This window comes from Neophocaena asiaeorientalis, unplaced genomic scaffold, assembly GCF_003031525.2.
Source record: "Neophocaena asiaeorientalis asiaeorientalis breed wild unplaced genomic scaffold, Neophocaena_asiaeorientalis_V1.1 scaffold848, whole genome shotgun sequence".
NCBI classification, from domain to species: Eukaryota; Metazoa; Chordata; class Mammalia; order Artiodactyla; family Phocoenidae; genus Neophocaena; species Neophocaena asiaeorientalis.
In genome coordinates this window covers 183,587-196,395 of record NW_020172362.1, presented here as the reverse complement: position 1 = coordinate 196,395, position 12,809 = coordinate 183,587, and the positions used below count along the sequence as shown (strand labels likewise).

The window sequence follows — 12,809 nt, the reverse complement described above, 5'->3', positions numbered from 1 at the left end:
CATGGCTTGGGAGTTTTTTTTTTTTTTTTTCTTTTCAATCTATGCCTTGCTAAATCCTGCAATCCTTGAGATGTTTTGATTTTGCTTATGATTTACAGAAGTGAAACATCACCTATTGATAGTACAAAAAATAAATTTGAGAATTTCATTACTGAAAACCTTTGAGCACACTGCTGTGTTCACTTTCAGAAAGAAAAACACCTCTCAACATTTTATTCCTCTCTGGATATTTGTACTGAAGAATTAGGGGCACATCAACACAGTGTGAAAATAAAGGGAGAGATGCTGCTGAATAGAAACACTATTCATTTTTCTGAACAGAAGTGGTGCAGCTCAAAAAAAAAAAAAAATCCCCAAGCTGCCAGCCCTGCTCTATCTATTCATGAACTTTCTTGAAATAAAGCCATGTATTCAACATTGTAAATTCATATCGGGCTCTGCCATAAGGATATATCAGGATGGGGATGGGGAAGCAGGGAGGGAGGAGGAGATGGAGACAGACACATCTGTGGATTTTATAGACATCAAAATACGTATTTTATTGTTCTTTGTCATCTTTTGGATTGTCTTTAGTGTAAAGCTCATTATTTGTCTTAGATTCCAATTTATCTCTCTTCCTATGTGCTGTTATCACAGTTTCTTTTCTCATGATAAAATGACACATAAACACACCATTCATATTGAACAAACAAGTGTCCAGTCAGTTAAAGTCCCCCCTTCCAATGTATTTCCTCTTTTATCTCATTAAAGAAGCATCTTCATGTTTGCTCTGGGGTAGTTGGGAAATAGAAGTGATGTAATTGTTAACAGGTTCCCGTTTTATCTCTTACTTCTTATTTACCTGAGGCTCATTTAAATATAGCTGTCAAATTGTGATTAGATGTACATGTAGATTCATGCTAAAGGATTTTCTCACTTCAGCATGGTAATGAAGAATTTTGAATTTCCTTCCCCATAGGGATTAATTTGCCCACTCTTCTTAACAGACAGGGTGTTCTTTGCCAAGTAGCTGAAGCATACAGCTGAAGCTGCTGTGTGTAGGGCAGAGTTCACTAATAAGATGTACCAAATTTACACAGTGCCTTCCGGTGAGCTCAGGGAGATCAAAAACATTATTTCATCTGATTTTCATAGTGCTTCTTAGCATACAAAGATGGGGCACGGGGGTCTGAAAAATAGAACTCTCTTTGCTTTCCAATAGGAGTGTTCTATAACCTTCCGTAAGTCTCCAAGGCACATATAGCTTCACTACCCAGTATATTCTTGTAATGTTTTTTAAAAAAAAATTCTTTCTAAAATTTGCCATCAGATTTTCCCACTCCTCTCTAAAGTAAAACATCTTTTTTCCTTGGAGAGCCATTTACTTCAATTTTGTATTTAACAACAATACGGTTAAACGTGGCATATTTTTATGTTTGTCCAGTCTGTGTTAAATCATCTTTCTTAAAAATAGAGTTCCTCCCTCTCCTATTTGTAAGTTAACTTATAAACTAGGTACCAATCATGTCTCCCAACACCTCTCTGAAAAGAGGGATAATATAGTTGTAAGGTACAATTAAGTCTTTCCTGCTAGGTAGAGGAGTAATTTGTTTCAGGTCTCTTAATGTTACCTTTAATATTTCCAGTCTCTAGAATTTTACTCTCAAGAATAGCTACTACTCTTCTAAAAATGAAGAAGCAATTTATGTACAGTTGCTGCTAATATTTCTTTAGTGAATATTTTTCACACACGACTGCATGCAGGCACTTGGATTACTTAAAATGTGGTTAGTGTCAAAAAGGCCAGGTGTTAAGTGAATAACCACTCACGTTAAGTAAATATTGCCATAAGTCAAATTGTAACAAGGACTCAGCAAGAAATGCATAGGCTCTTTGATTCAGTAGAGTAACAGTAATGATTTTTATTAATATTTATGGAGTAGCATCTGGGTAGAGAGCATTGTAAAATATGTGAAAAGGAATTGTGTCAGTCATCGGTGGCAAAAGAAAAGAATCCACAGAACTGTGTGTCTAGAAATCCCTAAAAATGGAGCCTCGGTCTGTGCAAAGAAGGTGATGGGTGGATCATGGAGAAGACTTCTGTGGTTTTGCAGCAAGGACAAGGGAAGTCATACATCTAGGATTGCTGTCTGACTCTCACTCTTTGCTTAGAGACTCAACAGTGTAGACCAAAATGGCACTTTGGGTTAAGAATGGCATCTGAAATGGAATGTACTAAGAGCCCGCCCTCTCTGTTTTTAGTACTTTTTCTCTTGCTAAGCTTAGACTTGGAATGAGAAATCCAGTCAAGGAGTGACCCAAAACCAACTCCATGAGAGGGAGGAGATTGAAAAAGGTAGAAAAGGGTAACTTCGGATACGGTTGACAGACTGATGAATACGAGGGCCTCCCAAAATCTCCCAGCCTTCATTCTGATACCTCCCACCACCACCCTGACCTATCGCGCCCCCACTGCGGTCATTCTTCACATAGCAGCCAGAATCGTCTTCTGAAAACATATTTAGATTGCATCATTTCCTTACAACTTTCTACTGGCTTCCCGATAAGCATAAAATCTTGACTCCTTGTTGTGTTCTACAAGACCCTATAAGATCTGGCCTCTGGCTGGTTCTCAGATATCATATTTTTCTCTCGTTTCCCCTCCACCCACCACACTTCAGCTCATTCCTATCACTTTCTTCCATTCAGAAGGTCATTGCCACAAATCTTCCCATGGCTTCTCCCTTCTCTTCATTCTGGCCTCAATTCAAATATCACTTCTTCAGATAGCACCCTAGCTAAAAGCAGCACCTCCCAAGCCATCCGTATCCCAGTCATCATCCACCGTTTTATTCTCTTTTATCTTCCTAGTACGTATTAGTATATGAAATTAATGTAAATGTTCGTATTGTTTACTTTTTTGTTTGATTACTTGTCACCTCCTGCCAAAATAAAAATATCTTGAAAGCAGGGTCTTTGTTGTTTTTGATGCCTGGGACCAAGTTGACTTTCCAATAAATTTTTGTTGGCTGGCAGACCTGACCTCAGTGTCCCAATAGAAAAGATCAGTGGATTTAAGCAGTAGTATTCCAGGTTCTTTATAAGATTCTGAGAGACACAGTACATTGTTTCTGTCTGATAGGAGCAAGTTCTCCTCATTTCTGGTGTTGCATTTCCAGCTCACCAAGCCTGATACGTATCCTAAAGACCAGATCAGTCCTTCCTTTTAGATGAATAGTTTGGAAGCAATAAATGAAAGAACTTCATCTGGCCATCAGCCTCCTCTCATTACAGATAACTGTAAAATACTTTTTATCTTGGAGCCTCTTCTATACATTTCACCAATAGCATTACCACCATGGCAGTGTGTTACTGTAAGACATGATAGTTAGAGGTCCTATGTAAGGGTGTTCTCTTGTAGAGTCATTCAGTTATTCAACAGACATTTATTGGAGCCCCTGTTTTGTGTCAAGTACTGTTGCAAGTGTTAGGGACACAGAAGGAAAGGAAACAGACAAAAACCCCTACTCTCATGGAGCTTGCATTCTAGTTGGAGAGAAAGAAAATAAAGAAAATAATTAAGTGTATAGTAGGTATATTAGAAGGCAGTAACTTATAAGGAGAGAAAATAAAGTATGGAAGGAGGATGGGAAGTACATGGGGGTGGGGTTGGGGAGGGGTTGCCATGTTAGACTGGATGGCCAACGAAGGCCTCTCTAAGAAGATGACCTTCGAGAAAATACCTGATGGTGTTGAGGAGACAGACCATGTGGAAATCTGGAGAAAGGACAATTCAGCTACAGGGGCTCAAGTGCAAAGGTCTTGAAGTGGGAACATCCCATGCTTGTTGGAAGAATGTTAAGGAGCAAAGAGAGAGAGAAAGAGAAAGGTAGGGCAGTGGCAGGGTGGGGGAAGGGTGGTGGTGGAAAGGGTGATAAGGCCTGTGGGTTTTAATAAAGACATGGTAAAGACTTTGCCTTTTACACTGAGTGAAATTGGAAGCATTGGACAGTTTTGAACAAAGGCATGATGTGAACAAAGGCTGCAATGGCTGATGGCTTCAGGCAGGCAACATTTAGTGTTTACTGGAGTGGCAGGCAACAGGTTTTTTTGTCTGCAGTTGATACAGTGATTAGATTACTCTTTCAAGTTTTCCTCCAAACTTAAAATGTTGGAGGAAACATTTCCTCCAAATGACTTGCATTTTAAATGATCACCCTTGCTGGGCTGTTTCCCATGGACAAAAGCAGGAGGACCCGTTAGGATGTTATTATACTAATACAGGCAAGAAATAACTGTGGCTTGGCCCATGCTGGTAGAGTAGAGGTGTTGAGTATTGGCCAGGTTCTGAGTACCAACGTATTTTGAACGTAACAGACTAGATTTACATATGGAGTGAGATAGGATGTGAGAGAAAGGATAACTCCAAAGTCTTTGGTTTGAGCAACTGGAAGAGTTGAGGGAAGTTCGTTGCGGAAAATTTGGAGCTTCAATGTGGGCCTGATACAGCTAGATGCCCGTTAGACATCCATGGTGGGGTGTGGAGGGGGGCAGGGTGGTGGTGGAAATAGCAGTTTGGGAGTAATCAGTTTATACATGCTATTTAAAGCCACAAGACTGAATGAGATTTCCTAGAAAGTGGGAGTAGTTGGAAGAAGAAGAGGTCCAAGGACTGAGCCCTAGAGCATGCCAACTTCCTATGGAAATAGCAATGGAAAATGAGAGAAAGCACCCAAGATGGTAGGAAGAAAGCCAGGACAAGGGCATGTCTCTGGCGCCAAGTGAAGAAAGTGTTTTGGGAAGTGTGAGTGATGAGCTGTGCTAAGAGTAAGATGAAAACTGAGAATTGAGGGAATTTGCTGGAGTGGAGAGGGTGAAGCCTGATTGCGGTGTGCCCAGGAGAAAATGGGTAGTGTCGACTGAAGAAAAACACACAACCTAAAAGTTGCAAGTTATGTTTTATTTGGAGACCTTACTGAGGACTATAGCCCAGGAGACAACCTCTTAGCTCTGAGGAACTGCTGCAAAGAGGTAAAGGAGGAATCAGGATATATAAGAGTTTTTGCTTTAAAAACAAAACCATGTAGTACAACATTGGAAGATTACTGCTGAAGTGGGGAAGGGCCATATAGGGGTTGGGGAGTAAGAGGTACAAACTATTAGGTATAGAATGAGCTACAAGGATATATTGTACAACACAGGAAATATAGCCAATATTTTGTAATAACTATAAATGGAGTATAAGTTTTAAAAATTATGCATCACTATATTGTACACCTGTAACTTACATACTGCTGTACAGCAACTATACTTCAATTTTAAAAAGAAAAAAAATTACCGCTTATCACAAATAGAAGACATCTCAAGTCAACGATTTTACTGCTTTTCTATATATGGGAAGATGTAAGAGTTTGGACTCCTTGAAATTACCCCTTAGATATGCATCTTAACTATCTAGGGCCAGTATTCAGTTTTCCTCCATCCTGAATCCCCCATCAGGTGGCTGCAATGGCTGACGGCTTCAGGGCAGGCAACATTTAGTGTTTACTGGAGCGGCAGGCAACAGTTTTTTTTGTCCGCAGTTGATACAGTGATTAGTTTACTCTTTCAAGTTTTCCTCCAATGGGAAGAGAGAAATGGAATGAGAGTTGGAGGGGAGTTCGGGTCAAGGGAGATTGCTTTGTGGTTGGAAGAATTTAAATGTTTCCATACTGATTCGAATGCCCCAGGAGAGACGATGTTAAAGATTCAGGAGAGAGGAGAATTTAAGGAGCATGTCTGAATAGAGAATGTCTACAAGATCAAATACACAGCAGAGGAGCTGACCTTAGTGAGAAGCAAGGGCAGTTCATTCATGGTGCAGTAGAGAAAGGGAACACACAGATGTGCCTACACAGGCAGGTTTGCTGGTGGAAAATTGTAGAAGTTCTCTTTTCTGCTCCTGGTTTCTTAGTGAAATAGGAAGTCAGGCCATCATTTGGGAGGGAAGATGGATAGGAGGTCTGAAAGTTTGAGGAGAGAGGACGAAGTATGGATTATGAGTCTAAGGGAGTGTGATGAGGGGAACAACAGGGAAACCTAGACTGACTGCTGGGCAGCATTAAAGGCCCCCCTGAGGGTAGTGGGCATGGATTTAATGTGAGAGACACACATACGTGTGGGCATGGTTGGTATTTTCCTCTGATCACTTGCAGCTATACTGTTGCAGGCAGGGAGCAGGCAACAAAATGGGTGGACAGATGACTTGACATGCTAATAGTTTATCAGATAAGTAATATTTCTCTGTACTTTTCTGATTTCTCAGGTGGTTAAATGGTTTTAATTGGGAAGGACTGAAAGCACGGAACCTTCCATCACCTTTACAAAGAGAGGTATGGTATCTACTATATTACTCTCTTGATTTTTTTCCAAGTATTTGTTTTTGTAAACAGGTTTTAGGGGTGTGTGTGTGTGTGTGTGTGTGTGTGTGTGTGTGTGTAGAATACATTAAAAAAATTCTAACAGTTTTTAAATTTAAGTGAAAATGTCTTTGCAATTGTGACTATATGGTCTAAATAGTATTACGTATTCAGTGGACCTTAGCTCAGCTCTTAATAATGGATTACATGTAAATCTAAATCCCAAGGTAGCCAGTGTTGGTCAGGCTGACAGATGGTTCTAAAAATATAATATGAACCTATATGTAATTTAAAATTTTCCAGTAGCCGTATTAAAAAAGGTAAAAAGAAATGGGTGAAATTAATTTTAATTATCATAATACATTAAAATATTATTTCAACATGTAACAAACACAGAATATTAATATATTAATAAAGATGTTACATTTATTTTTTTCATACTAAATTTTCAAAAATGCCAAGTGGTTTTTCCACTTTCAGCCGTCTCAGTTCTGACTAGCTATATTTCCAGTGCTCAGTCCCCATTGCTGGTTGGACAGCACAGCTCCAAAGAAAGCAGAACATCTGCTAAGTCGGGGAGGGAGGGGGATGGCTCAGGAATAATCTAGTCAACACCCTACAAATGTTAATGTTGTGTTCTCTGTAAAGGAATTTTGAGGATCTTTGTCTTTCTTTGTACCTTTTTAGATTGACATATGAATTTTTTCATTACTCGTCTAAGTCATTGTGGAAAATGTAATTTCGAGTTGTAAATATTGACATTTTACAGTAAAACATTACTCTTACTTTGCCCCTTTAAATATATCTAGTGTAATCTAAATGCCATTGAGGTATGAAACCCATCAGCCCTTTAAAAAATAGAAATATTACATGACTACTTTTTCTCTCTAAACTCCTATTTTCATGTTTCCATTAGATTTTCTCTATAAAATTTCACCCTAATGTAAAAGATTTTTATACTGGATGGTCTTCTATTAATCATTCTTTAAGTGCCTTTCAATTTTAGTTTTTATAAAATTAAAAATTTTTCTGAGGATAAAAATTTCTCTGGCAACACAAATATTTCTTCTGGATTCAGTTATAATTACATTTTTGTAGCATGCAGTATCAAACAACATACATATATTATAAATTTTAAAATAATTATTAAATGAAAATGTTTTGAAAAGAAATTATTAATGTACTTGTGGATGAATATTATTTACTAAAAAATGGGATCAGATTCCACATCAATTCTATTTCTTTTTAAAATTATTTTTCTGTAGATGAAAGTGCTAAGAATTGTGTTCACATAAATAAGTAAATGAGAGTGGAGGATTTTATAATAGCGATGTCACTTTGAGCACCTTCTGAGTAGTCTCCTTATGCCCCCAAAATACTCATTATGATGGATCATAAATAGTATTTTTAGTGATCTATCAGCTGATAATTCAATTAGGTACTAATGAAGATTGTTTGAAAGCAAAGAATTGGAAACCACTTGATTTGCAAAGTAATTTAATACCAGAGTCATTTCACTCTTTCAACAAGGTCACTAGTATTTTGAATTGTCCCTTTGTTTGACATTCTGGAGAATTTATATGGGTCAATTAACCCTATAAAAATTCAAGGTCAGTGAGAAACTTTATTATAAAGTGGAAGAAGGATTCTGGCAAATTTTGATATTTTTAATATTTCCTTTTAAAATATTTTCCAATTTGAAAAAAAAAAGAGACATCATTTCTGTCACCTTTTCTTTCAGAAATAACTCCTTAAGCCAGGTAGCTCCTACTGCATGTAATTCTGGGACCCGATCCATTTGTTCTAAAGGGGAGATCTCATGGGGCTGAGAGTGTGACTCAAAAAATGATAACTGGTTATCTTTTCCTTATATGTACATTACAAGTGGTTGCAGTAGAAAATCAGTGTTCAGATACAGAAAGCATTCCCCATATGTTCTAGCATGCTTCGTCAACGTTATCCTCACCTTTGGTTTCATCCTTTTTCTACTAGCTAAGTGGACCCACAGATCACAGCTACTTTGACAAGTATCCTCCCGAGAAGGGGGTGCCTCCTGATGAGCTGTCAGGCTGGGATAAAGACTTCTGACAGAAGAAAAGATGATTACTGCCCTACATACACAAAAGGACTATAAGGACCAACAATCCAACACTGATTATTTCTCTTCAGAGTATTATACTATCTTTTAGAAGACCATTAGAGAAAAGAAATCCCTGCCCATGAGCTGGGGGTGGGAAATAGTAGGTGCGGAGGTGGTTCTGAATGATAATGTCTCATTTAGATGTTGTGAATTATTCGTGTGTTCTGTTCTTTGCTTTTCTCAAATGTTGAAGGCTATCCTATTCCCCTCTTCAAAGTCAGAACCATTTTTGTCAAAGGGACATCATTTTCTCTGCAATCTGTTGCTCCATCCCAATCATATTTGTCTCCTTTGAGTCCTAGTAAGGTTTAAAAAGTGTCTTGCCCTTGAGCAACTAAGTCATTCAAATAGAAGGAAGAACAAGGGTGAATTTTGGAAGATTTCCCCCGTTCTCAACAATCCCACGTAAGCATTATGGCATCTTGAAGTCATGGCTTGCGGTAAACTTGGTCGTCAACAGAAGTTCTTGATTTTCACCTGTGTTCAAACTAGAAATATATTGATAGGCTTCTGAACCTAGTCTGGGGAAAGGCAAATTTGAGTGTTAGTCATTGGTACCACTTTCTAACACAGATGAGTTAATGAATCCAGCCAGGTAATTATATTCTATTGGGGAACTTAGAAACAATAAACAAAGCAAAAAATATTTTTATTCTCCTGTGACCAGCTGTGATACCTCAGAGACTTTTCAAAAGTCTTGTTAAAAATGGTTATAATGTGTGGTTAATTGATGGGCCTTTGGAAAGGTTTTATCTTATATATTAAATATTTTCACAATCAAATTAGAAAACACGCAGGAACTACATTGTGAGGGCTTTTCCTTCCCATTACATATGGAGGAGAAAAAATTCTAAAAGGTATAAATGCTGACTCTTTGAAACTCTGAGATATTTTGGCCAGTTCTGTGATTGTTGCTATTAATAAACCAAGAGTATAGAAATAACCACAGTTAATTTTTAATGGAAATCCCATTGGCAAATATTGATGCACGCCTAATCACTGCTGCATTAATAACTTTAAGGAGACATTTGAGTCATGGGAGTGTCTATAATTTTAGATTGTTAAGGCAGGCAAGCCACTAGAGAAGTGATGGGATGGTAAAAGGGACATCCAGCATCTGTCCCCCTCCTGGCTCCTCCCTGCAGTCTTCCAAATAACAAATGGATTTGTTTCAATAGCATTGGACACCAGTAACCTAAGAACTTTACTAGTAGAATGTTTTATGTACCGATCATCATCATTCTCCCACCCTCCTTCCCAAATGGATGGGAAACAGATTTTCTTTTTATCTTTTTGATCTGGCAGAGTAAAAATAACGTCAAAGTTCCTGCATTATTCAAGCTTCTGGTTATACTTTCATATGCTAATGTTCTATAGGAAAAGCATCGCTATCCACATCCACCCATATTTTCAGCATTCAGAGAGTCATCTGTCTGCTTCTGAAGTGTTAAACCAGATAAGTGAGGCCCAACCCAGGAAGGTGCATCCTTAACAAATTAGATTTCCACATTTAGAATCCTTTTGCTGAACCAAAGAATTTTTGTTTCCTGTAGTAGTATTTTTAAAGTTTATGTATTGTACATAGAAGAACCATTTTTAATAGGATCAACATAACCCGCTTAATGAATTTCTAAGATTTTTTAAAGATTTTTATTTGAATTTGGTTTGTAAGCACTGTATGTTTTTCCATGTATATATTTTTAAATTACCCACCTATGAATGTAGGGAATTTATGTATTGGGTGGATATTAGAACTGTACAGTTATACTAGCAATGATATTCTCAAAGGTGATCAATAGTTGTAATTCAAAAAAGACTTACATATATACAAATAAAAACCAACTTAGGGTTCTACAAGTTTATTTTGGCTATGACTGGCCATGTCAATATATAATCTCCACATGTGATTTTATTGTGTTTACTTTGGAGTACTTTATAAAGATGGAGAAATGAGAGACTGAACCATTAATACAATCCCATTTCTATTTTGTAGCTGGGTGACTTTGGAAAAATGACTTCACTTTTTTAAGTACTAGCTTTGTCACCTGTAGAAAAAGCACAGTAAGATAATACCTACTTTAGGCGCCTGTTTTGGGGAGTAAATTGATACCTAGACAGTCCTTTGCCAATTTCAATGAAATAATCAATGCTGCATAGATGGGAGCTACTGTTACTATCTCTATTAGAATTAAAGGAGCCTTAATAACCGTTTAGTCCTGGACCTTATGTATCATTGGTATCTGTATGCACAATTGTAGCAATTAAATCCAGTATCAATCTTTTCTTTTCCTTTTAAATCATGAAGTAGAGATGGTTAATCAAATTTTAATGCATGTGATGAAGAGTTAACCCTCACCAAAATGAAGTGCTTTATTAAGAGTTCACTGCTCACCTAAGTTTCTAAGTTTTAACTTTTTATAAATTAAGGATATATATGTATATGTACATATATATATATTCTTAGAAAATACAGAAAATTATCCCCCTATATACAGACCCATCATATTCCTAATCATTCCTAATCTGTCTTTTCTGGGTGCAAAGTTAATTTTTCATTCTTGAGCCTCTTCTCTGCAGGGCCAACTTTTCATGATGGTAGTTTCCTAATATGTTCGCTATTAAAATGTCTGGAGGGAGGAGAATGTAGTGGTGAAAAGTAAGACTTGGAGTCAAAAATTATGGGTTTGAATTCTTGCTCTGTCCAGGTTTGTGTGACATTGAATAACAAACCACATCTTTATTCACCTATAACTTAGAGATGGTACAGATAAAGCTTTGGAACACTGGGCCAGAATATTATTACTTGTAGGTCATTGATAATAATCATTTGGAAATACATCTGTTTCTTTTTGGTATAATAATAAATCCTTGTTTTTTTTTTATTGCCAGGTATTGTACTAGGAGCATTTGCATCCATTATCTCATACACACAAGATTCTAAAATAATTATAAACACACTGACTATTGACTGCCTTCAAAGCTAAATATTGGCCTCAAATATGCCTTTCATTCTCAATTTAGCTGTGCTGGTTTTATATAGCTTAGATCCAGTTGCTATAACAATATAACAAATTAACCCACAACTTAGTTGCTTGGAGCACCATTTTATTCTTCGGGATTCTGTGGGTCAGGAATTCAGACAGCACATGGCAAAGATGGCTTGTCTCTGCACCACAGAATCTGGGGCATCAGGTGGAAAGATTCAAAGACTGGGGTGACTCAGCGGCTGGGAGCTAGAATCACCTGAAGCCTTGTTCACTCATGTATCTGGAGCCTGGGCTGGGACAACTCAAGGACTAGGACTGCTGTTCAGTGTGCCCACACGTGTTCTCAACATGGTTTGAATTCCTCACATTATGGCATCGTTAAAGTAGTCAGACTCCTTTCATGGTGGCTTGGGACTTCAAGAGCAAGTATTTCAGCCAACATGGAGAAGCTGAACTAAACTTTATGAACCAGCCTTGGAATCACATCACTTCGCTTCTGCCATACTCTGTGGGTAGAAGCACAAGCCCACCCAGATTTGTGGGGAGGGAACATAGGCTCCATTTCTCAATGAAGAGAGTTTCAAAGAATTTGCAAGCAAGTTTTAAAACTGCCACAACCCACTTTCTGTCCACAGAATACTTACATTATTGCCATATGCAAAATAAATTCATTCCCTCTCAGGAGTCTCCCTAAAAATATCATCTCATTACATCAGACTCAGGGTCAAGGTCCGGGATCTTGTCATCTAAGTTCAATTCAGGTGTGGATAAAGACTCCTCGGGTGTAATTCCTTGGATACATTCTTTTAGGTCAGAAAGCCTGTAAACTTAGTTAACAAGTCATCTGTCACCACACTCACAACACTGAATGGCGAGACGACCAGTGGATAACCACAACGGATTCTTGCATTCTGAGAGGGAGAAGATGAGAGGCACAAAGCAGCACCGGTCCATAGAATTCTGAAATTTGGTGTGACTCGTGTTACCATTTCACTGCTCACGGCTCAGTCCTACTCCCTGTGAGTTGTTCTCTGCAGCTCTTGGCCCCACCATGTAGAATCTGGGTTCTGCCTCTGAGTTAGCCTTTTTGTTTGTTTTTTCTATAAGATATGGCTGGTATTTGCAACTGAGTAGACTTCTTAGCCTGTTTCCTGCCTGTAAATGTTAGGTGGTAGAGATGCCTTTTTAAAATTTGTCTCTCTCTCCATTGCAAGCTGATACATTTCTTTTAAAAACGTTGTGAATTTCCAATGTATAAATTCATGATCCACTCCATTAGGCAAAAGCTACACTCACAAATCTTTT

The 12,809-nt window shown here is 37.9% G+C and overlaps 1 protein-coding gene across 2 annotated transcripts in view; it reads left to right on the top strand.

The window, feature by feature from the left end:
- The window catches only part of PRKG2 (protein kinase cGMP-dependent 2), an 85,099-nt gene extending 76,634 nt beyond the window's left edge, over positions 1–8,465 (top strand). For both annotated transcript variants that reach the window (XM_024767017.1, XM_024767010.1), the window contains exons 17-18: positions 6,284–6,350; positions 8,370–8,465. In XM_024767017.1, coding sequence (XP_024622785.1) covers positions 6,284–6,350; positions 8,370–8,465 — 163 coding nt within the window. The remainder of the gene's footprint in view (positions 1–6,283; positions 6,351–8,369) is intronic.
- Positions 8,466–12,809: the final 4,344 nt, after the last annotated feature.